Source organism: Chlorocebus sabaeus, chromosome 7, assembly GCF_047675955.1.
Source record: "Chlorocebus sabaeus isolate Y175 chromosome 7, mChlSab1.0.hap1, whole genome shotgun sequence".
NCBI lineage: Eukaryota > Metazoa > Chordata > Mammalia > Primates > Cercopithecidae > Chlorocebus > Chlorocebus sabaeus.
In genome coordinates, this window is record NC_132910.1 from 109,437,178 (window position 1) to 109,462,555 (window position 25,378).

The 25,378-nt window shown below is 37.3% G+C and overlaps 1 protein-coding gene across 3 annotated transcripts in view; it reads left to right on the forward strand.

Moving 5' to 3' along the window:
- Window positions 1-25,378, forward strand: part of RXFP1 (relaxin family peptide receptor 1) — a 124,894-nt gene that overhangs the window by 72,628 nt on the left and 26,888 nt on the right. For all 3 annotated transcript variants that reach the window (XM_073017692.1, XM_008000108.3, XM_073017691.1), the window contains exons 5-9: window positions 4,082-4,153; window positions 6,949-7,020; window positions 11,542-11,613; window positions 11,703-11,774; window positions 16,526-16,600. In XM_073017692.1, coding sequence (XP_072873793.1) covers window positions 4,082-4,153; window positions 6,949-7,020; window positions 11,542-11,613; window positions 11,703-11,774; window positions 16,526-16,600 — 363 coding nt within the window. The remainder of the gene's footprint in view (window positions 1-4,081; window positions 4,154-6,948; window positions 7,021-11,541; window positions 11,614-11,702; window positions 11,775-16,525; window positions 16,601-25,378) is intronic.

Here is a 25,378-nt window from a genome sequence, read left to right on the forward strand (position 1 = left end):
AACAGAGACAGAAAGCTGGAGGAATGGAGGGGAATAAGGCAATGGCTAACTAGAGAGGGCATGCCTCACACAAAGGGTGAATCATTGAATTAATTCCTGTTCAATTTTAAAAAGTATCATAATCTAATATACACATACATACATAAAGAGATGTGGGCAGAAAACTGTGATCTACCAGTTTTCAACCCCTGGTATAAACAAAAAACTGGGACCAGGTCCTTGTAAATGACTGTCTGTAAGAAGGCAGGAAAGAAGGAGTCAAAGATGACTCCAAGGTTTCCGTTCTAAGCAATGGTGTGATCAGAGAATGGAGAGACTTGGTGGCAGTGACTGAGGAAGACTGGGACTCTGATGTTAGATGTTTTTTCCAATGTGAGATTAACAGGTCACTCAGTGGCTATCTCCAACAGGCATTTGGAGATATACGAATAAAGCTCAGAAGTTTATGTCTACAATTTTTTTTATTTTATTTTTTGTTCAAAAAATAGCATTCTCTTGTGCTTTAGGTTGAACCACTTGATTCCAGTTGTCCATTTATACTTTTCTTCTGCAGAACACTGGCTTAGACTCATACCTAGTCCCAGTCTGTTTGTTCAGTTCCATACAGAAAAAGAACTCTATGCTTTATAGCAAATACATTAAAAAGTAAATATCAAATTTCATTAGTCAGTTCTTTCCAGACTTTGAGTTGGAACTGTTATAGGGAAATGTCAGAAGAGGACTGAACCATATATAAGTATCAAAGAAGTTAATACTCCCAGTAATGTTTATTGAAGTTGGGATTTTTTAATAATTTCACATAAATGCTAATGAACAAAATGGTCAAACATAGATAGATATGATTATTTTTACTTTTTTCTAGCTGGATAAACACTAATTTTGACTATTTGAGATTTGGCTTTAAGATCCTGGAATTTAATCACTAGAACTATATGATCTAATACGAAGAACTTCCTTTATAAAAACTAGAACTAGCTTTGACAATAATGATTAAACTAGGCTATTTCTCTCCCACACACACACAAACACACACCCACTTTGACTCTGTGAACAATCAAAGTTGGAATGTCAAATTTTTAAATATAAGGATTTGTTATAAAGTATTTTGGGTTGTTCTATTCAATGAGAATAACAGCATCTACCTCTTTCTATCCCAGTAGGATATTGTGAAATATAGAGAATGTTATTTGTCAAAATATTTTATGTCATTTAGAAAGAAGTAACCTATAACTCCTAGACACTGTTAATAAAAACCCAACTTTTTAAGTAACATTACTTAGAGGTCTTTCAATGTGCCTCACTTTCCTCTATAGTAACTCTCCTCCTTCAAGTGCAATTAACCTCTTCTTCTTGGGTTCTCTCATAGAACCTCACTTGTGTCTCTTTTACATATACTAAACATTCTTGCTTATACTATAGTGAGTCGGGTCCTATTATCTACCTGAAAAAGGAAAATGCCATGGCCTATATATCCTCCAAAGTTCCTAATAGAGTCTAATAATCCCTAAATAAATGTTATTGAAATGAATTTATAAATAAATACAATAAAAACAAAAGAAGTTGGTTGCCTCTTTAGCCCTGGGCTGTAAGACTGAAGTTATTATTCAAAGAAAATTCTCTATTTATAGATAAAGCATAATTTGTCCAAATACAGTATACACTTCTTAAAAGCAGGTATTCAACATGTGCAAATGGCAGGCATTCGACACGTTTTTTTGAGATAATCAATGAATGAATGAACACTGTTTTGTTTTTGTTTTTGTTTTTTTAGACAGTCTCACTCTGTCACCCAGGCTGGAGCTCAGTGGCACGATCTTGGCTCACTGCAACCTCTGCCTCCCAGGTTCAAGCCATTCTCAGAACACATTTTTTAAGAACACACTAAACTTTCATCTATATCCTTAAACTCAATTTTGTTTGTTTGTTTGTTTTTTGTAAACAGACAGGGTCTCACTGTGTCCCCCAGGCTGGAGTGCAGTGGTGCAGTCACAGCTCACAGCAGTCTTGACTTCTGAGGCTCAGGTGATCCTCCTGCCTTAGCCTCCCAAGTAGTTGAGACTACCGGCATGCACCACCATGCCCAGCTAATTTTTTTAATTGTTTGTAGAGATAGTGGGCAGATCTCACTATGTTGCCAAACTGGTCTTGAACTCCTGGGCTCAAGTGATCCTCACACCTCGGTCTCCCAAAGTACTGGAATTATAGGTGTGATCCACTGCGCCCAGCCAAATCCAAATATTTAACAATTTATCATGACACAATATAAACATTTAAACAGGGTATAAAGCAGAATTTGGAATCTAAGTCAAGTCAGAATCATTAGCAGAGAAGAGATCCTCTATTAGTTAATATATACAAGGAAATAATATTTGGTGACAGCCAGCAACTGAGAGTAGTTTCAAGAGGGAATTACTTGTTTATCAGCCTTTAGTATTATTTATTTAAAAAACCACTAAGTGTCTGATATGCGTAGTCTAGAAAAGTGATTTTTAACTTTTTTCTTTCATTATTGTTTCCTTTCCCTCAGGAAGCCTTTTTAGACTTGTTTTTTTCTATTTGTCCCCTCCTGTGAAATTTTAATACTACAGATATTATATATATAATAATACAGTATACTGTAGTATACTGCAGACGTACTACAGGCTCAGTGGCTCACACCTGTAATCCCAGCACTTTTGGAGGCCGACGCAGGTGGATCGCAAGGTTCAAGACCAGCCTGACCGACATAGTGAAACCCTGTCTGTACTGAAAATAAAAAATTTAGCCAGGTGTGGTGGCCTGTGCCTGTAATCCCAGCTACTCAGGAGGCTGAGGCAGGAGAATCACTTGAACCCGGGAGGCAGAGGTTGCAGTGAGCCGAGATCGTGCCACTGCACTCCTGCCTGGGCCACAGAGCAAGACTCCATCTCAATAATAACAGTAATAATAATAATACAGATATACGATATATGTTCTTGTGTATATCTGTGCATTATACATTTAAAAAGTAAGATTTTTTAAATTTTTTTTTACTTCTTTAAGAACCAATTCTCACCTTCATTGAGAGTACATGGTCTTCTAGATTCTAGAACAGTGTTTCTCAAATTAGGTTTCAAAAATGTGTTCCAAAGAGTCCAAGAAACTTTTTTTTAAGAAGGATTCATCACCAAGTTTAAGCAACACCGCTTTAAAACCTAAACATTGTTAGTGCGTATTGTATAAAACTGTCTTAACCTGAGTTAAGTTAACCTCCAGACAATGCAGCCTGTTGCTCACTTATTAGTATCTGCTCCATGGTACTATATAATGATAGTACTAATAATATATTATTAGATACCATCTAATCCAAATCCCTTGTTTCACAGTTAAACTGACTTGGAAAGGTTGTGTGTGATTCATGCCAGGAACCCCAGCTACACTGGTTTTGGTTTTTTTATTGTTTCATTTATTTTGCTTTTTCTACATTACATTGCTGTTCTAAAACAAAAACTTAAGGGCTTGGGACCTTTCCAGTACAACCACAATTACACAGATCTGGTCTGTGTCAAACTGCTTATTAAATTGTGATACAAAAGAAAATCTTTCTTTACAACTTCTTAGAAGTTGAAATGGAATCACTTACTGAATAAAGATGATCCGATTATAGGTACCAATTGATGTTTTCCTTCATAACTAATTTTAAGGTGGTGGAATGTGAGCAATGAAATATTGAGAAATACAATACTTAATCTGGAAAGTGTTTTTTAAACCGAAAACACTCTTTTTATTGTCACTCAGAAACTGAGATGCCTTCTAATGTTTATTAAATACAAATAGGAAAGAAAAACATAACTGAAAATCAATTTTTTCAATTCTTTTTTTAACATTTTTGTCAGAATTTCAGTCATAATCAAAATTTAAGAAAATATGAATAGCTTTAATAGTGCAAAACTAACAGCTAGACCTCGTTCAAGTGATATGATAAATATGAGAGAGATAATCATGAAGCAAAATGTTCCCTGAAAGCTAGTACTAAAGTAAATAGTTTATAATTATCCCTATTGTTGTAATTTAAAAGTAAAGAAAAAACAACTTTAAGAACCAAAATTTACATTTATTTCAGGTCACTTCAGTGGAACTTAATAAGAAAGCTTCCTCCTGATTGCTTCAAGAATTATCATGATCTTCAGAAGCTGTAAGAAAATATTTAATTCCTGGTTTTAAAATTAACTAGCATATTTGGGCATGTCTGTTTCTTCCCGCTTCTGTGAACACCAACACTATTCCACGGCTTATGTCTAATCCCTATTCAGGGAAGTATTTAGCTGTTAACTGAAGACTTCCAGGTAGCACTTTTTTTTTTCTGAGTAATTTTAGAAACCATTTTAGAAAAATTTCAAACACCTGTTTCCAAAGGAACTGGAACATGTGTGCCGTGAATCCTCCTACCACACTCCCCCAAAATGGAGATACTTAGAATCTTTTATCTCTGCATTATTCTGGCATGGAACACCTCAGTGCTCATTTTAGAGAAAAATGTAATGATCTTTTACCAGATCTACCATCAAGAAAGTGAAGACTTTTCTTCCATATGTTTTCAAATTCATTCTCTACCTAAAATAGCAAGTCACTGTGGGTTGAAACCTCTGAGCATGTCTTGGAGACTTGATTCCGTTTTCACATCTGCCTTGTGAGTTGGGTTTTATTTTAGCCTTGAGTAGCATCTGACATGTTAGCTTCCCTTCAGAACTCTCAAAATCCACACTAGCCCACGTGATGTTTACCTGTTATTTAGGTCAACTTTGTGACTTAATTATGTTGTCCTATGGTGAATTATTGGATTTAGATACTCTGTACCTAAATCACACTAAGAAATATCTCAGGATTCATTGTTTCATTTTTATACCAATAGAGATTGGTTCTTGTTTTGGTTTTCCAATAGGGAAACCTGATACATTAATATATATTTGCACATTTTTAAAGATAACAGATGAAAATTGAGTGGAATCAGAAGATAAGTTAACCCACTTCCTTTAGTGAAATGTTCTAAAATCCCAGATAGTCTGCAGAAGTATCTATTTCATATTTGAAAACTGACTTTCCAAATTTCATTCTGAACATTTATCAGTCAAAAGAGAACTTATCACAATTAGACCTGACAAAACTTCAAGAGGACACTGACTTATGCTATTTTCTGATTTCTGGAGACTGAAGAATTTTTCTGTAGCATCACCTTATGTCCACTTGATTTAAAGGAGCTAGACTATAAATCTAAATATCAAAATTCAGATTTATATAATTCAGTGGCTTAGCATGTTTGCACAACAAACATTGAATTAGTTCTCTTTTTTGAACTAACCACCGTACTAATGTGGATGAATTAATTCCTGCATGACCAATTTGTTCCATATAACAAAATTGTCAAAATAGCCTAATTATTTAAAAACTTCTAATTGGTTATTGAAGTCTATACCTTTAGACCTCCAGGCAATGCAGTCTATTCCTTAGTAGATCATTATAGCACTAGAAATAAACAAACAAATACGTGATAAATGAGAACCATTCATTACCTACTACATGATTGAGCCCACAGCATATCAGGTTCAGTCGCATAATAATTATTTTTTAAGAGACAGAGTCTCACTCTGTCATTCAGGCTGGAGTGCAGTGGTACGATCATAGTTCACTGCACCCTCAAACTCCTGGGCTCAAGTGATCCTCCCACCTCAGACTCCTAGGTAGCTAAGACTACAGGCATGTGCCACCACACCTGGCTATTTTTTTTTTTTTTTTTTAGAGATAGGATCTCACTATGTTGCCCTGCCTGGCTATTCTCAAACTCCTGGTTTCAAATGATCCTCCTGCCTTGGTCTCCCAAAGCTCTGGGATTATGGGCATAACCCACTTCATCCAGCCCATAATAAATTTTGTAACATTTCACAATCAAAGTTAGATGTTCTTGCATGTTGGATACTTTTGTTAGGGTACTTTTGTTCGCTCATATTGATTTCTTTCTTATTGCTTCTAAAAGTTATAACAAATTACATACAAACTTTCAGGACACTCTAAAGAACAGTGGTGACCTGCACTCAGTACAAGAAGGCAGCCTTGAAGTCCTTACTTTATCATTCCCATAGTCTAGGGCAAGTACACGTGGAAGTGCAAACCTTTGAGTGTGTGCAGTGATGCAATAGCGTGTACTCTGGTACCCATTTCCTTTGACCTCCAGTTAACTCAAGGTCGTATTTTCAGTATTACTTTAGTTAACTGTGTAAGCCTGCATTCTTGTCTTGACCTTCCAATCTAATTTATATTCTTCTAGTCCTGATTATTTTTATTTATGTGTTCATCTTTTGCCACTTTTACTCCTCGTAAATTTCCCCCAAACAGTTTTTGGAAGAAAGTTTTGTTATCAAACTAATGAGATCAAAATTGACTTGGGTGACAGATTTGTGATTAACATAGAATATGATTTGGGACATTAAAAAACATCATGCACTTTTAGGTTGGCTAGCACTGTCTTGAGCACTTACCAAGCTTAAAGAATTATAACAAGGCCTGTATTAAAAATCTGCTTCTAGACTTCTGATTCATGGGGGCTTTACTATGTGTTAACATTTTATTTCTAGAAAATTCAAATAGTAAGCTTTGGCTGTTATTCATTCACCTTTACAACTAGAATTTCGAAATACAAGCCAGCCTAATTGTACATAAATTTAATAGAAACATGAAGTGACATGATATCTGGCTTCACTAAATTATTTTGTAATATTTACCTTTTTCAATTTTTAAAATGTTTAATTGTCATCAGATAAACATAACATAAAATGTAGCATCTTAACCATTTTTAAGTCTACCTTCAGAGGCATTAAGCACGTTCATATTGCTACACTACCTACCATCACCATCATCCACCCACAGAATTGTTTTTGTCTTGCAAAAGTGAAACTCTGCTTCATTTTTTTTTCTTTTTAATAATCATTTTCACAGGTACTTGCAAAACAATAAGATTACATCCATCTCCATCTATGCTTTCAGAGGACTGAATAGCCTTACTAAACTGTAAGTACCAGTGCGAATTCATCTGCCCATTCCACAGTAGTCTGACAGCCTAGACTATTCCAATCCAAACCAGCCTCCCTGTCTATGACAGTCCCAAGGATCCATGCAAGGGATGCTAAAGGCGCAGTAGAGCACCGTGGCTAAGAGTGTGGGATTGTGAGTTAGACAGGCTTCAGTCTGAGTCCTGATTGCCTTACTTACTAAGTGTGTGACCTTGAGCAATTTATATTCCTTTTTTTTCTTTCTTTTGAGACAGAGTGTCTCTCTGTCACCCAGACTGGAGTGCAGTCGCTCAATCTCAGCTTGCTGCAGCCTCTGCCTCCCAAGTTCAAGCAATTATCTGCCTCCGCCTCCCGAGTGGCTGGGATTACAGGCGCCCGCCACCACGCCTGGGGTTTCACCATCTTGTCCAGGCTAGTCTTGAACTCCTGACCTCATGATCCACTGGCCTCAGCCTCCCGAAGTGCTAGGATTACAGGCATAGGCCACCATGCCCAGCCAATTTATATTCCTTTCTAAGCATAAGTTGCCTCTACTATAAAATACAAATTATAATAGTTCCTACCTCTGGGATATTGTAGGAAACAAGAAAATCCGTGGGAAGCATTAGGCACACTGTGCCTGACACATACTAAGAATTCAATGTACATTTGCCCTGGTGACAGGAGTGATGACTGAATGAACTTAGACAAAGTAAAAGCCTGATGCAGCCAAGCAGGGTGGCTCATGCCTACAATCCCAGCACTTCGGGAGGCTAAACCGCGAAATCCCTTGATTGCTGGATTGTACTACTGCACTCCAGCATCCAGCATGAGCCAGAGACCAAGACCCTGTATCTAAGGGGGAAAAAAAAAAAAAAAAAAAGCCTGATGATGATATTTGTGATGAAGAAGAAAAAACTCAAAGACTTCTCTAGTTAATCAATTATTCTTTTTTCACTAATCCCACTTTTACAAATACATGAAATACTATAAGGTTAAAAAAATAAAGCTTTTTGTGGTAAAATATACGTAATCTAAAATTCACCATTTAACCATTTTTAAGTAGACAGTTCAGTGGCATTAAGTACATTCACATTGTTATGGAACCATCATCACCATCCACCTCCAAAACTTTTTCATCTTCCCCAACTGAAACTCCGTATTTGTTGAATAATAATTCCTCATATCTGTCTCTCCCCATTTCCCCCTCTCCCCAGCCCCTGGCAACCATCATTCTACTTTCTGTATTTATTAATTGGCTACTTTAAGTACCTCATAGAAGGAGAATCATAAAATATGCAGTTTTTTGTGTCTGGCTTATTTCACTTAGCACAATGTCTTTAATGTTCACATGTTGTAGCGTGTGTCAGAATTTCCTTTTTTAGGGCTGAATAATAGTCCGTTGTATTTATATACCACATTTTGTTTAACTGTTTATCTGTCAGTTTCCACCTTTGGGCTGTTGTGAATAATGTTGCCATCAACACAGGAATACAAATATCTGTTTGGGTCCCCACGTTCACTTCAGGGTATAGACCCAGAAGTGGAATTGCTAAGTCAGATGGTAATTCTTTGATTTTTGAGGGACTGTCATTTGATTTGATTTTGATTTTTTAAGGGACTGCTGTACTGTTTTCCACAGCAGCTGTACCATTTTACTTTCAAACTAGTGATGCACAGGAGTTCCAATTTCTCCACATCCTCACCAATATTTGTGTTCTCGTTTCATTTGTTTGTTTTGACAATAACTATCCTAATGGGTGTGAAGTGGTATCTCACTGTGCTTTAAAAAACAAACAAACAAACAAACAAAAAACAGGCTTTCTCAAAGTTCCATTTTATTGAGTTCTGCCATGCAGCATTCTAGAAGTAACTGGAAAGAAATATAACCAAAAATCACATGAATACATAACTCCCTGTATTTCCATTTATGTCCCCTTATTTTCTATCTATCCTGTTCTCTATCCTAACACAAGAAACCCATTCCAGTCAGATTTTTAGCTTGTGGTATCAGAGTTTGGGATTGAGTCAAGAAGAGCATCTAGTAATTTACTAGCAAAAGGGAAGAAGACTGCAGGAGACTCAAAGCCTTAACAGTAACCACTTTAGCCATGTCCTCTCCCCCTCTACCCCATCCCTGCTCTTTTATGTCTTAGCAAAGTACCCAACGTCAATATTGGATGCACTCTTGTCAGACTCCTGACTATCTTCTTTCCATATATCTTTGCAAAATTTACTAAACACCATCTGTTTGGTTTAAAGTTCAGTGGATGTGGAGGAAGCTCTTGAAAGGCAGTACAGAACTAGAGAGCAAACTTGAAAGTGTTCTCCATCTCTTTTCATAGCTTTTCTATAGTGCTGGAATATTGTTGAGTGTTAAAGATGCCACATATTTCTAGTTAAATAATCATTAGTCCCAGCACTTTGGGAGGCTGAGGCGGAAGGATCACGAGGTCAGGAGACGGAGACCACCCTGGCTAACACAGTGAAACCCCATCTCTACTAAAAACACAAAAAATTAACCAGGCACGATACCACATGCCTGTAGTCCCAGCTACTCAGGAGACTGAGGCAAGAGGATCGCTTGAACCTTGGGGGCAGAGGTTGCAGCGATCCAAGATTGCGCCACTGCACTCCAGCCTGGACATCAGAGCGAGACTCCATCTCAAAAAATGATAATAATAATCATTAGATACCTGATGATTCATGGATCTAAATAATCATTAGATCCGTAAGTATTCAATAACCCTCATAGAGTGCAAATATTTTAGGTAGACACCATGAAGGCATAGACAGGTAACTCAGGCTTGCTCCCTTTAAGTAGTTATACCTTAGTGTTTCAGGTAGAGCACTGAGCCATCACTGGGGAGAGGCAGGACTCCTGTTCTCTAGAAGCTTATGATCTGAGATGGAAAAACAATGCCAACTTATATACAACATTAGAGAACCATTTTTTAAAAGTACTTAAGTTCCAAACCTGTGTTGCTGAAACCAAAAGTGCTATTATGGTTCACTGAAAGGAGTGATTATCTCAGGTGCAGAGCAGTAAAGGATGGCTCTGAAAAAATGAAGAGGACTGGGCAAAACAGGTGAGCATAGGGAGCAATAGTGGATCAAATGCCTTTTACCTGGAGGGTTTTTGTATAAGAGAACTCCCTGAGGTTGTAAGTCATTTCTTACCCCTTACTGTGCCCACCTGGGCTCCAGGTTTGCAAAGGAGGGAAAGAAGAGGCTCTATCGTGGGGTGCCATTGCTCACTAGCCCTACGCAAAAGTCAAACCCAGCAAGAGAGAACAGATTCCTGTCAGGAGAAATTCTACAGGATGTTTACTCAAGATATGAAAGACTGAAGAAGAGAGAGAAATCAGTGTGAATTCTGTGTTAGTGGAAGTGAAACTTGAATTCTTACTTGCATGTGAATCATAAGCAGAAAGAAAAAGGAAAGAGGGAAGAAACTGGAGTAAAAGGTGTGAGCACAGACACTGCTACAAAACATAATGTGTACTGAATGTTTATGGCATGCATTGCCTCAAATATTAAACCATAGGAAGTAGATCCTGATATTATCCGCATTTTAGAGTTGGGGAAGCTGAGGCTTACAGGAATTCATTGCTTGCTCAAGGTCACTGTTAATAAGTAGAGGAGTCAGGAATCAAACTGTTTGATAGCAGATTTAGTGCAGTGAAATTGTCACACGGGAGAGACTGAGACATGAGTGAACGTGGCAAGAAGAGGAGACCAACACAATAGAACAGAGAGTTATTTCACTTCGCAGAGGAGTGGGATGTAAAGATGGGTGAGGCAAAGTCAAACTCTTTAGCAAGGGACGCAATACCCTTTTGACCAGAACAGGCCCCCGCCTGCCTCCTAGGTTTATCTCCTGTCTCTCCTCATAGCCCTTTCATGGTAAGGCCCCAGTGAATTACCTGGTGATTTCTTAACTTGTCAGTCTCGCATACCTCTTGCTTTTGTATAAGCTATTTCCTCTGCCTAGAATAGCTCCTGCCCATTCTTTGCTTTGTGAACTGCATGTCTTCATCCAAGACTCTTCTCAATTGTGCCTCTGTTTAGTAAAGCCTTCTCTTGTCTCCTCATTCCTCCACACTCTGCAGTCCCTACCCCTAACAAAGCCGGCTGCTTTCTCCCCTGCAATGGCAGAGCACCCATGCATTATACACTTCCCTCTGCCTTCCCTGACATTACAAAGTAATCTGTTCACATGTTGTGGCCTCTCCAGACTCAAAGCCCCTTAAAGAAAGGGATGGCATGCTTAGCACAGTGCCACAGGGTAAGTATTCAAAGTAGATTAATGAATACATGAATAGATGAATGAATAGATTGATTAATTAATTATGGGGAAATTTAAAACTAGATATGATAAGGTAAGTGATAGCAATTCTCAGAGATTCAAAGGCAGGGAAGTGGCATGATGAGAATGGTATATAAAAAAAAATTAAAATGGGTGATTATTGTTTTTACTTTTCTTATTGTAAGACATCAAAAAGATACAAATTTATTGTAGTCATTTCTCCTTTTCCAGGTATCTTAGTCATAACAGAATAACCTTCCTGAAGCCGGGTGTTTTTGAAGATCTTCACAGACTAGAATGGCTGTATGTTTAATTTATGTGGCATTTTATAGCAGTAGTTTATAGGTTCAAGAGATATATAAATGAATTAATTTTTTTCTTCTGGCTGGCAGGATAATTGAAGATAATCACCTCAGTCGAATTTCCCCACCAACGTTTTATGGACTAAATTCTCTTATTCTCTTGTAAGTACTAAACTAAAGCAAATATTTCAATCAAAAGCAAAGATGTGAATAAAAATTAATGCTTAAATTTAATACAATTAAATTTCGAATTGTTAAAACCCCAAAGAGGCCTTTTCAATGAAAAAGCTTTTCTTAATCATATTCTATAAAGCTATTTATAGTTCCAACAATTTTAAAAGATTTTCTGTCTTTTAGAATATCAGCCCATAAAAACTGAATACATTCTCACTCTCATATTTTATCACAATATTCTTTTTGTTGTTGTTGTTGACATGGAGTCTCGCTCTGTCACCCAGGCTGGAGTACAGTGGCATGACCTCGGCTCACCACAACCCCCGCCTCCTGGGTTCAAGTCATTCCCCTGGCTCAGCCTCCCGAGTAGCTGGGATTATAGGTGTGTGCCACCACACCTGACTAATTTTTATATTTTGAGTAGAGACAGGGTTTTACCATGTTGGCCAGGCTGGTCTTGAATTCCTGACCTCATGATCCACCCCCCTCAGCCTCCCAAAGTGCTGAGCCACCGCGCCCAGCCTTTATCACAATATTTTTAAGCACATCGTTACTGCTCTATACAGGCAGACCTCAATAATATTGTGGGTGTGGTTCCAGACCACTGTAATAAAGCAATAAAGCAGTATTGCTTTGTCACAATAAAGCAATTCACACAAATTTTTTTGGTTTCCCAGTGCACATAATAAAGTTATGTTTACACTATACTGTAGTCAATTAAGTGTGCAATAACATTATGTCTAAAAATGTGCATACCTTAATTTTAAAATTCTTTGTTGCTAAAAAGTGCTAACAGTCATCTGAGTTTTCAGCGAGTTGTAATCTTTTTGCTGGTGAAAGATCTCATGTCAATGTTGACAGCTGCTGACTAACCACAGTCGTGGTTGATGAAGGCTGGGGTGGCTGTGGCAATTTCTTAAAATAAGATAACAGTGAAGTTTGCTACATTGATTGACTCTTAATTTCATGAAAGATTTCTCTGTGGTATGAAATGCTATTTGCTAGCGTTTTACCCACAGGAGAACTTCTTTCAAAATTTAAGTCAATACTCTCAAATCCTGTCATTGCTTTATCAAATAAGTTTATGTAATATTCAAAATACTTTGTTGTCATTCCAACAGTGTTTGCAACATCTTTCCCAGGAGTAGATTCCATCTCAAGAAGCCACTTTCTTTGTTCATCCATAAGAAGCAACTCCTTATCCGTTCAAGTTTTATCATGAGATTGCAGCAATTCAGTCACATCTTCAGGCTCCACTTCTAATTCTAGCTTTCTTGCTATTTCCACCACATCTACAGTTACTTCTTCCACTGAAGTCTTGAACCCTTCAAAGTCACCCATGAGGGTTGGAGTCAACTTCTTCCAAACTCCTGTTAATGTGAATATTTTGACCTTACTTTCATGAATCACAAATGTTCTTAATGGCATCTAGAATGATGAATGCTTTCTAGAAGGTTTTTAATTGACTTTGCCCAAATCCATCAGAGGAATCACTATCTATGGCATCTATAGCCTTACAAAATGTACATCTTAAATAATAAGACTTGAAATTTAAAATTAGTTTTTGATCCATGGACTGTAGAATGGATGTCATGTTAGCGGGCATGAAAACAACATGAACCTCCTTGTAGCTCTCCATTGGAGCTCTTGGGTGACCAGGTGCATTGTCAATGAGCAGTGTATCTTGAAAGGAAATCTTTTTTTTTCTGAGGCCCAAGAGTGGGCTTAAAGTATTTAGTAAACCATGCTGTAAACAGATGTGCTGTCATCCAGGCTTTGTTGTACCATTGGTGGAGCACAGGAAGAGTAGACTGAGCATAATTCTTGAGGGCCCTAGGATTTTTGGAGTAGTAAATGAGCATCAACTTCCACTTAAAGTCACCAGCTCCATTGGCCTCTAACAAGTGAGTCAGCTTGTCCTTTGAAGCTTTGAAGCCAGGCATTGACTTCTCCTCTCTAGCTATGAAAGTCTTGTATGGTATCTTCTTTCAATAGAAGGTGTTTCATCTACTTTGAAAATTTGTTGTTTAGTGGAACCACCTTCATCAATGATCTTAGCTAGATCTTCTGGATAACTTGCAGCTTCTCCATTAGTACTTCGTGCTTCACCTTGCAATATTCTGTTATAGAGATAGCTTCTTTCCTTTTCTCATGAATGAACATCTGCTAGCTTTAAACTTTTTTTCTGGAGCTCCCTCACCTCTCTTATCCTTCATAGAATGAAGTAGAGTTAGGCCTTGCTCTGGATTAGGCTTTGGCTTAAAGGAATGTTGTGGCTGGTTTGATCTTTTATCCAGACCACTAAAACTTTTTCCATCAGTGATAAGACTGTCTTACTTTCCTATCATTTGTGTGTTCATTGGACTAGCACTTTAAATTTCCTTCAAGAATTTTCCCTTGCATTCACAATTTGGCTAATTGGTGCATGAGGCATGGTTTTTTGACTTATCTCAGCTTTCAAAATGCCTTCCTTACTATGCTTAATCATTTCTACCTTTTGATTTAAGGTGAGAAGGTATGTGAGCAGTATATCTTGAAAGGAAATCTTTTTTTTTTTTTTTTTTTTTCTGAGCAGTAGGTCTCAAGAGTGGGCTTAAAGTATTTGGTTAACCATGCTGTAAACAGATGTGCTGTCATTCAGATTTTGTTGTTCCATTGCAGAGCACAGGCAGAGTAGATTTCGCATAATTCTTGAGGGCCCATAATTCTTGTGGGACTCTTCCTTTTATTTGAACACTTAGAAGCCATTGCAAGGTCATTGAATTGGCATAATTTCAATATTGTTATGTTTCAGGGAATAACAAGGCCTGAGGAGAGAGAGATGGGGGAATATCTGGTTGGTGGAGTGGTCAGAATACACACAACATTTATGGATTAGGATTGCTGTCTTGGCTGGGTGTGGTGGCTCAGGCCTGTAATCCTAGCAATCTGGGAGGCCAAGGCAGGCAGATCATCTGAGGTCAGGAGTTTGAGACCAGCCTGACCAACATGTTGAAACCCCATCTCTACTAAAAATACAAAATTAGCCAGGTGTGGTGGCACATGCCTGTAACCCCAGCTACTCGGGAGGCTGAGGCAGGAGAATCTCTTGAACCTGGGAGGTGGAGGTTTCAGTGAGCCGAGATTGCACCATTGCACTCCAGCCTGGGCAACAAGAGTGAAACTTTGTCTCAAAAAAAAAAAAAAAAAAAAGATTGCTGTCTTATATGGGCATGGTTTGTGACACTACAAAACTACTGCGATAGTAACATCAAAGATCACTGATCACAGATCACCACAAACAATACAATAATAAAATATCTGATGGCTGGGCAGGGTGCACACATCTGTAATCTCATGCCTTGGGAGGTCGAGGAGAGAGGATAGCTTGTGGCCAGGAGTTTGAGACCAGCCTGGGCAATATAGTAAGACCCCATCTCTATGAAAAAAAAAATTGTTTTTAGTTAGCAGAGCGTGGTGACACATGCCTGTAGTCCCAGCTACTCAGGGGGCTGAGACAAGAGAATCACCTGAGCCCAGGAGTTTGAGGCTGCAGTGCACCATGGTCACACCACTGCACTTCAGCCTGGACAACAAGGCAAGACCCTGATTCGAAAAATGGAAAAAAGTTGAAATATTCTGAGAATTACCAAACTGTGACACGGACACACTAAGTGGGCACATGCTGTTGGAGAAATGGCTTTCATAGACTTGCTCAATGCAAGGTTGCCACAAACCTTCAATTTTAAAAAATGCAGTATCTGCAAAGTGCAATAAAGCAAAACACAATAAAACAAGGTCCGCCAGGTGGAATGGCTCACACCTGTAATCCCAGCACTTTAGGAGGCCGAGGTGGGCAGATCACCTGAGGTCAGGAGTTCAGGACTAGCCTGGTCAACATGGTGAAACCCAGTCTCCACTAAAAATACAAAAAGAAAAAAAGCCGGGCATGGTGGTGGGCATCTGTAATCCCAGCTACTCAGGAGGCTGAGGCAGGAGAATTGCTTGAACCTGGGAAGTGGAGGTTGCAGTGAGCCAAGCTCATACTACTGCACTCCAGCCTGGGCCACAGAGCAAGACTCGGTCTCAAATGAAATAAATAACTAAATAAATAAAAATAAAACAAGGTGTGCCTACATTAATCTTGGTAAAGAAAAAAATTCCTTTAAATCATCTCCTTTCCACCATTCGTTGTTGAAGGGTTTAGGCTTTTTTTTTTTTTTTTTTTTTTCAGTTACTAGCATTACTGCTTTCCTCCATATAATAGCTTATATTTGTCAAAATTTTATTACTATCAAGTATTTTAATATAACAGACTTCCAGAGAAAAAAATAGAGGGAAGGCTGGGTGTGGTGGCTCATGCCTGTAATCCCAGCACTTTAGGAGGCCAAGGTGGGTGGATCATTTGATGTTGAGAGTTCGAGACCAGCCTGGCTAACACGGTGAAACCCCGCCTCTACTTAAAATACAAAAATTAGCCAGGTATGGTGGCACATGCCTGTAATCCCAGCTACGTGGGAGGCTGAGGCAGGAGAATTACTTGAACCCGGGAGGCAGAGGTTTTTATGAGCCGAGATCGTGCCACACCACTCCAGCCTGGGCGACAGAGCCAGACTCCATCTCAAAAAAAAAAAAAAAAATTAGAAGGAAAAAACTAATTTAGTGGATTTGTGTAATTTCATAATAATAACAATAATACCATGTTTGATCCAAGATGAGAAGAGAACCAGAAAAATGTGACTTGTGTTTTCCTTTTTCAGAGTCCTGATGAATAATGTCCTCACCCGTTTACCTGACAAACCTCTCTGTCAACACATGCCGAGACTACACTGGCTGTAAGCGATTGTGTCTTTTTTTAAAGAACTCAATTAAATTTTCTGTTTTTACCTAATTCATTCCAGGTATCAGATTGTTTTAGGTTTTCTTTGAAATGATAAGGTTTTTAATATCATATCACATTTCTTCAAACTGCTTTAACATGATTTTTATGTTAAACATCTACATTATCTAAACTAAAGTCTCTAAACTCTCAGCAAAATAAAACATCTCAAAATATATATATATATACATTTATATATATATATTTATATATACTGGAGCCAGAAAGAAGAAAGACAGAAGGAATGTCACGGCATCTATATAACATCTTCCCCTTTCCCTGCTGATATACTCACCTTCTAATTTGGTACAGAAAAACTAAGTCATTTTAATTTCACTCTAGAATTCTGAATAATAAGAATATGATATTTAGCATTTTTTTAAACAACTAATCATGGTAAAATATGTTCCGTGGAATATTTTACACAGTAGCTTTGCTTGTAGTGGTACGTATCACTCCACCATTCCGAACTCAACCATCCAGTAAATTTGCCTATTTAGAATACAAGTAAAAAATAAAAGAAATAAATAATCAAAATAACTATTAACAAGTTCAGTTGACAAACTGCCATATGCCATATCATATGAAAACTCCCTCTGTCTCTTATTTTACAGGAAATTCTCACAAGTTGGTTGTTTGATTTCTAAGCTCATAGCAGATTACAAATGTCAAACTAAAAGGAAGAGGAAAAGTTAGAGTCAGAAGCATTGATTGTAGTCAGAGGTAACAACTACCAACTTGATAAAAAAGCGTAAGTGAGAAGTGCTATAAAAAGCAATGACAGTAATTCAAACTGTACTAATTTGCAACCTCTCAGAAAAAAACAAACATCCTGAAAAGTTACTAAGTCCAGTAGGCATTTTGGTATGACAGAACAATACTGTACTATATATTGAAAACAAGCTAAGCCATAAAGGAAAGGGCAAATTAAGTTCAATATCCTTCATTAAAATTGAATTTTGGTTCAAATGAATACATTAGCATCTATTACAGCCTCAGTAATCTCAACTTAGTAATTAAGCACAATTGAACAATACTTATGTAATTAGCAATTAAAATGTGTGCATTTAGACCAGAAGCAACTGTGTGTATTATGTATTATGTATTATGTACAGGCAATAATAAACCTTGCCTTTGTTTATAAAAAGGCAAGAAAATATACAATATACTTCAGATAAACATCAATATGATTAAGATTTATTACTAGAAAAATTAAAATTAAAAAATAAAATTAAAAATTTTGTTACTAAAGTTTTCATATGTAAATTCTAGCTATCCAGAACAACTTATTCCATATGAATTCCTGATAGTGAATATTATCCTGATTTTAATTCTACTAATAATAATACTTTTCTTTATAATTATTCACCTTTTTATAACTGATCACAGCATACTTACCGTGCATGAACTTTCATTTAGCACAGTATGAACTAGAAAATCTGACAGATTTGTTGGCCAAACATTATTTAAACTCTGATTTAGGGGAAAAATACACACAAAATAAAGAGACAGATGACAGCCCAGGAAATTATGCTTGTAAGATATTTGCAAGACAATAAACTGAAACCTCTATTAGTTCTTGCAAAGCAATGAGAAACTGTAAATGCCACAATAAAAGTTGTAAAATTCAAAAAGAAAGAAATGTAAGTAATAAGTAAGCATAAGGACAGATATGGCAATAGCCAAAGGTGAACTGAAAGTCAAGAAATAAAGTAAACTTTTCTTTTGAGATGAAATTAAGCAAGTTTCTTAGCCAAAGAAGTCAATATGAAAAGCTTGAAAATATAGAAGACGATGGGAATGCATAATAGTGCAAAGTACTAGAAGACATAGAAAAGAATGAAAAAATGAAATGTGATCACACACACACACGCATACACACAGCAGTGAAAATGGACTATCAGTACTTCAATCAACATGACTCAATTTCAAGAACATATGAATTATTCAACAAAAAGTCACAGAAGACTACATATATTATAATTCCATTCCTATAATATTGTGATTAAGATATAGAAAGCCACGAGACAACAATGCTTCCTCTCTACCAATAAAAAAGAGCTTTATAATCTACAAAGTCATAATTTTCTGGAGCCCATCAGTAGGCTACAGTCATAAGGTAGCCAAATAAATGGAATTCTAAGAAACCACAAGGAGATGTGGGACATACATACTATTTTGCCTTTGGCAGAGCACAGGATGAAGAGTTGGCTGGCGTGAAACCAGGTACAAAGAAAGCTGCTAAAACTTTAATGAACTTGTAAGGTTAAGTGTGGGCTACTATAGCACTTTAGAAGAACTGGGAACCCCATATGCAAGGGTAAGATGTAGCTATCTTTAATAGGCTCTTTTTCACTCAGCTCCACCAATCCCAAGAAAAACTAGGAGTAGGTAAGGAAACCAGACAGAGCCCTTATTGGTAGCACACAGACACAAAACTCTACCTTCTTCTCTAAACTCACCCCTCTCAGGGAACAAAAGCATTAAGCCTTTGGGAGTGGGACAGAAAATTCTCCTGCACCCAGGGACCAGGCAAATATCCATTACTTCCATAGAAGGAATAGAAACTAGAGCATTCTGCCCCAGGGTACCAACAAAAAAAACCCACTCCAGCCCAGGATTTTGCACGGATCAAAGCAGTGGGTAGTGCCCACTTGGGTCATGGCAGGAAATGCTCTTATGAGAGTTTGGCTTCTGGGAAAGGGGGAACAGCAAAGCTGAGACAGCCCCATCCCCAGGAAAAAGAAGTTCATTGTCAAATTATAAAGCAATCAACAAAACCAGAACCAGCAATAACTCAGATTTTACAACTTCCAAACAGAGACATTAAAATGCTTATGACTAATATGGATAATATGCAAGAACATAAAGAAAATCTTAGCAAAAGATGGAAACTACCAAAGAGAAACAAAAATTATTTCAACAGCCTTAGCAGCAGACTGAACACAGCTAAGGAAAGAATCAACAACCTTGAAGAAAGCTTTCAAATGGAAACGAAAAGAAAAAAGGACAAAAATAAAGGCAAAACAGAGAATCCAAAAGCTGCAGGAAAATATAATTATCTAACAAATGTGTAAATGGAGTCACAGAAAAAAAATAAAGGAAGAACAGAACAGAAGACACAGCTGGAGAAATAATAGCCAAGAATTTTCTTATATTAATATAATACCACAAACCAGAAATCTAAGAACCTCAGAAAAATCCATGCAGAAGTCAAGAAAAACTAGACAAACTATAGTCAAACTGCTGAAAACCAAAGATAAAGAAAAGTATCTTAAGGCAATCAGAGAAAATAGAAACATTATACACTGTAAAACAAGGACAAGAAACGCAACACTAACTTTTTTTAAAAAGCCAGAAAGACTATGGTAATATTGAGGAAAAAGATTTCAGAACAAGGATTATCACCAGGGATAAATGAGGGATATCATATAATAATAAAAAGATCAATTAAGCAAAAATATGTGATAATCCTAAATGAGTAAACAGTTTCAAAATACATAAAGTGAAAAACAATAGAACTGTGAAGAGAAATAGCTAAAAGTCAAAGGATGTCATTTAAAGCTGATGAATCTTTGGCCGGGCATGGTGGCTCACACCTATAATCCCAACACTTTGGGAGGCCAAGGCAGGAGGATCCCTTGAGCTCAGGAGTTTGAGAACAGCCTGGGCAATGTAGTGAGACCTTGTCTCTATTAATAATTTTTTTTAAAAAATTAGCTGTGTGTTTAGCTGGGCGTGGTCATGGGCGCCTGTAATCCCCGCTACTCGGGAGGCTAAGGCAGGAGAATCCTTGAACCCTGGAGGCGGAGGTTGCAGTGAGCCAAGATCACACCATTGCACTCCAGCCTGGGCGACAGAGTGAGACTCTGTCTCAAAAAAAATAAAAAGTAAAAATTAGCTGAGCGTGGTAGCATGCACCTGTAGGCAGTCCCAGCTACTCAGGAGGCTGAAGTGGGAGGGTAGCATGAGCCTGAGAGATCAAGGCTGAAATGAGCTATGATTGTGCCACTGCACTGCAGCCTGGGCAACAGAGGGAGACCTGTCTCTGGAAAAAACAACAACAACTGACAAATCCATAGATTAGACACATAGTGGTTCCCAAGGTGAACACCAATAAAAAGCATGTAATGAACCAATATTATATGGTAAAGAGAGGCAGAGGAGCAGAGAGGAAGACAATGTACACAAATTTTATCATTTCTTAGTATCATCAAAAGAAAGAAGGTATAGTGCATTGGGTAAAGTTATAAAGATTGCCAATAGAATATACAAACCTTTCTAAATATCATAAAAAATACATTTTTAAAAGCACCATTAGGTTAAGATAAATATTACACAAAAAAACCTGAGGTGAAAGTTTTTTAAACCTACGGAATCATATAACAATATTTTTAAATAACACACTAAGGCCAACTCTATTATATCAATAAATATAAGTAGGCTAAACTCACCGATTAAAAGAAAAAAGACTGGGAAAGAAGACCTGGAAAGATATTTCTCAAAAAATACTTACACATGGCCAACAGGCATATGCAAAAATGTTCAACATTAATCATCAGAGAAATGCAAATTAAAACCACAATGAGATATCACCTCACACCTGTTAGAATCTCTATTATCAAAAAGACAATAGATGACAAGTGTTGACAAGGATGTAACTAGAAAGGAATTCCTGTGCACTGTGGGTGAGAATATAAATTAGTACAGCTGTTATGGAAAACATATGGAGCTTCCTCTAAAAATTAAAAATAGGACCGGGTGCAGTGGCTTACGCCTGTAATCCCAGTACTTTGGGAGTCAGAGATGGGTGGATCACTTGAGGTCAGGAGTTCGAGGCCAGCCTGGCCAACATGGTGAAACCCCATCTCTACTAAAAATACAAAAATTAGCCAGGCATGGTGGCGGGCACCTGTAATCTCAGCTACACAAAAGGCTGAGGCAGGAAAGTCACTTGAACCCGGGAGGTAGAGGTTGCAGTGAGCCAAGATCATACCCCTGCACTCCAGCCTGGGCGACAGGCAAGACACTGTCTCAAAAAAAAAAAAAAAAAACTAAAAATAGAACTACCATATGATCCAGCAGTCCCACTTCTGGGTATATATCCAAAGGAAATTCCATTAGTATGTCAAAGAGATATCTTCACGCCATGTTCATTGCAGCATTAGTCACAATAGCCAAGATATTAATCAACCTTATTGTCCAACAACTGTTGAATGGATAAGGAAAATGTGGTAGATATACTCAATGGAATACTAGCCAGCCTTAAAAGAGATCCTGTCATTTTTGACAACATGTATGAACTTAGAGGACATTATGCTGAGTGAAATAAGCCATAGACAGAAAGAAAAATGCTGCATAATCTCATTTATATGTGGAATTTCTTTTTAAGTTGAACACATAGAAACAGAGAGTAGAATCGTGGCTATGGGTCATGGCAGGGGGAATGAGGAGATGTAGTTTCAAAGGTACAAAATTACAGTTATGAGGTGAATAAGAATACAGATCTAATATATGGCATGAGGACTATAGTTTAATAATACTGTATTGTATAGTAGAAATTTGCTAAGAAGGTAGAGTTTAGGCACTCTTACCATTAAAAAAATTAACTATATAAGGTGATGAATATGTTAATTTGCTTGACTGTAGTAATCATTTTACTATGTACTGTATATCAAAACAGGCTATACACCTTAAGTATGTACAATTTTTTTAAAGTATGTCATGTAATTGCAAACAAAAGAAAGCAAGCATCATATGTTTATCTAAGTAGGTGGAATTCTGGCCAATATGCATTAAACAACACAATGACATTTTAATGCTATAACTGCAATTTCCAATAAAAAATACCACATTACGAGTCTATACACACCAAAGAAATTAATATAGCAACCAAAACAAAAGAAAATGTAGACATACGTAAGCAGTAAGAGATAATCCACCACTGGACCAGGCGCGGTGGTGCATGCCTGTAATCCCAGCACTTTGGGAGGCCCAGGCGGGTGGATCACCTTAGGTCAGGAGTTTGAGACTAGCCTGACTGACATGGTGCAATCCTGTCTCTACTAAATACAAAAAAAAAAAAAAATTAGTCAAGCCTGGTGCCTGTAATCCCAGCTACTCAGGAGGCCGGGGCAGAGAATCGCTTGAATCCAGGAGGCAGAAGTTGCAGTGAGCTGAGATCGTGCCATTGCACTCCAGCCTGGCCAACAAGAGCGAAACTCCTTTTCAAAAAAAAAAAAAAAAAAAAGATAATCCACCACTTCTTACTCCATAAAAAATCAAGTAGAACCAAAATAAATAAGTAACATGATTGGTAAGTTAATGCTAATCAGTGTGTATCAAACTGCAATGCCCCTTCTCAATACCAGAACTGCTTTCTTTGGGACAGCAACATAACTAGCTAAAATATTACATTCCCACACTTCCCTGCATCCACATATAGGATATGTCTTAAGTTCTGACCAGGGAGGTCGAAGTATTACAGTACAGAATTTCAGGAAAATCTCCTTAAAGAGAAAGATGCAGGTCCTTTCTTTTCCTTCTTTATCCAGAAAAAAAGAAATGAATATGATGGCTTCAGCTTTAGCAGTGTCTTGTACCATGAAGACAGGAGCATGTGATCAGTGAATATGAGAGATCCTGGGTTTCTAACAACTTTGTAAAACAACCATATCAGCCCTGAACTGCCCAACTTTAGTTTTTTTTTTTTTCCTTGGGGGAAAAAACCCCAACAACTCTGTATATTTATGCTATTATGGATGGGTCTCTGTTATATTATGTGCACCTAATCCTAATAGATATGAACTTGAAAGCAAAGAATGTCCAAAGAACATTCACCAAAACTGACCATGTATTTTAGGACATACACATACACAAACCAAACTCAAGAAAACAGATGGAGGGATTAGCCTAAAACAGGAGAAGGGTCATCTCTTCCTCTGAGATTAGAAGGAGACCAGGTGCATATACAGGTAAGTTTACAGATATTGGGCAGCAAGTTAAGGGCTTTTCCCTTCATCATCACCTCAATTTTCTCTGTGAAATAGGAGCCAGAAATGTTTAAAAGGTAGAGGAGGAAGCAGATAGAGAGTAAGATTTGCGTGTTTGAATGCCACTAGGGGACAAGTTAAGGGAGAATAGACAAGATTATAGTTTTTGTCTTTTGTTATTGTTGTTATTCAGGTTGAAGAACCACCAAAGTTTTCATTTTTATCCAATTCTACCAGGTATAAAGGGAAAAGTAAAATGGTTAGGCTCAGAGGTTCATTAGATAGGAAGGGTGGTGGTTTAAACACAGTAAAAAAATAAAAATTAAAATTAAACACCCCTTTGTTAACTCCATTAAAGCTTGCAGCTAGGGAGCAAGAAACAGATTTTTTGTTGTTATTTTGGTTTTGTTGTTGTTGTTTTTACTCTAGCTAAGAGGTATGCTGCAAACCAGATCCCTGCGTATCAAGGACTAAAACCCCTAACTTTAGGAAGAAGATATACATATTCATACGTAAGCTCATATACATGCCCATAGAAACACATCATGCAAATATGACTCCAAATGTTTTTATTATTAACACGGGAGGGAAAAAAAAAAAAAACAGTAAATATACAACCCAAGGTTAAAATAAACGCAAAATTAAACTACCAATTTAATCAAATGTCCTTAATTTGTGCCCCAATATGTGCCTCTTTTTGATTTTCACAAATTAGTAAATTAGTACTAACAAATATTTTTGCCAGCTTAATAAAAAACAGTTACGTAAGTGACTAAATAGGAACATCAACTCGCCTCATTAAGAGCATTTTGTGAGACTTAAGAGAGCATCACCACCTGGTGGTAGATTCAGGGTAATGATTAGCAACTAAATAGGAAATGGCCACTCCCTGTCATGGATAACATACAGTATGAGAGGCCAAAAGCCTTGGCCAAAACTAAGACCAGAAAAAGTAGCACTATAAGTGATTAGCTTCCACCTTAATAGAATGACAGAAATTTGGAAGGGTGATCTAGAATCCACATTTAAGATTCTAATACAATATCCCATGAAGTACAAAAATCCTGTCTCAAAACTATAGAGATATGATACATTGTCTGTGCTAAATACCTGTAGTAAAAAGAAACAACTTCTCTGGATATCACAGATTGCTAGATAGGTTTAAATTGGGTTTAAATTTGAAATGTTTTATGTCCCACAACCAACAAATCTAATTTTGCAAAATCCAATGCAACATAAAAACCCCTGATATATTCTATAGCCTGACTTCAAATATATCTCTCATTTTGTTTTTGTTTGTTATAAATACACCCATATTCTTCAATTGCCTTGATTTCTAGATACTTTACATCGTGGTCTTCCAGATTTTCCAGATATATTTGATTTGTCAGCATCTGTTTTTAATGCAGCGCCTAAAATAAAACTGACTCACATGTAGACAGTGGAGTATAGGCACTTCTATTAATGCTTTCCATGTTTCCTTTCAGATTTTAATCGCTGTATCACACTTCTGCTCACATATTTTAGTCACAATTATTCCTGAACAGCTTTATGTTACGTGGTGACCAGTAAGCTGAGTGTAATAAGAGACTGAGTAGATTTAAGGGCCAGCATTTACTTTTGAAAATCTACCCCTAAACCTCAGCTCTCTTCCTCTGCTCTATAAACTTCCAACATATACTCACTTACGAAAGAAGAGAAACAATAAAAGAGTAACTTCAAGATAACTATGAAGAGACAGT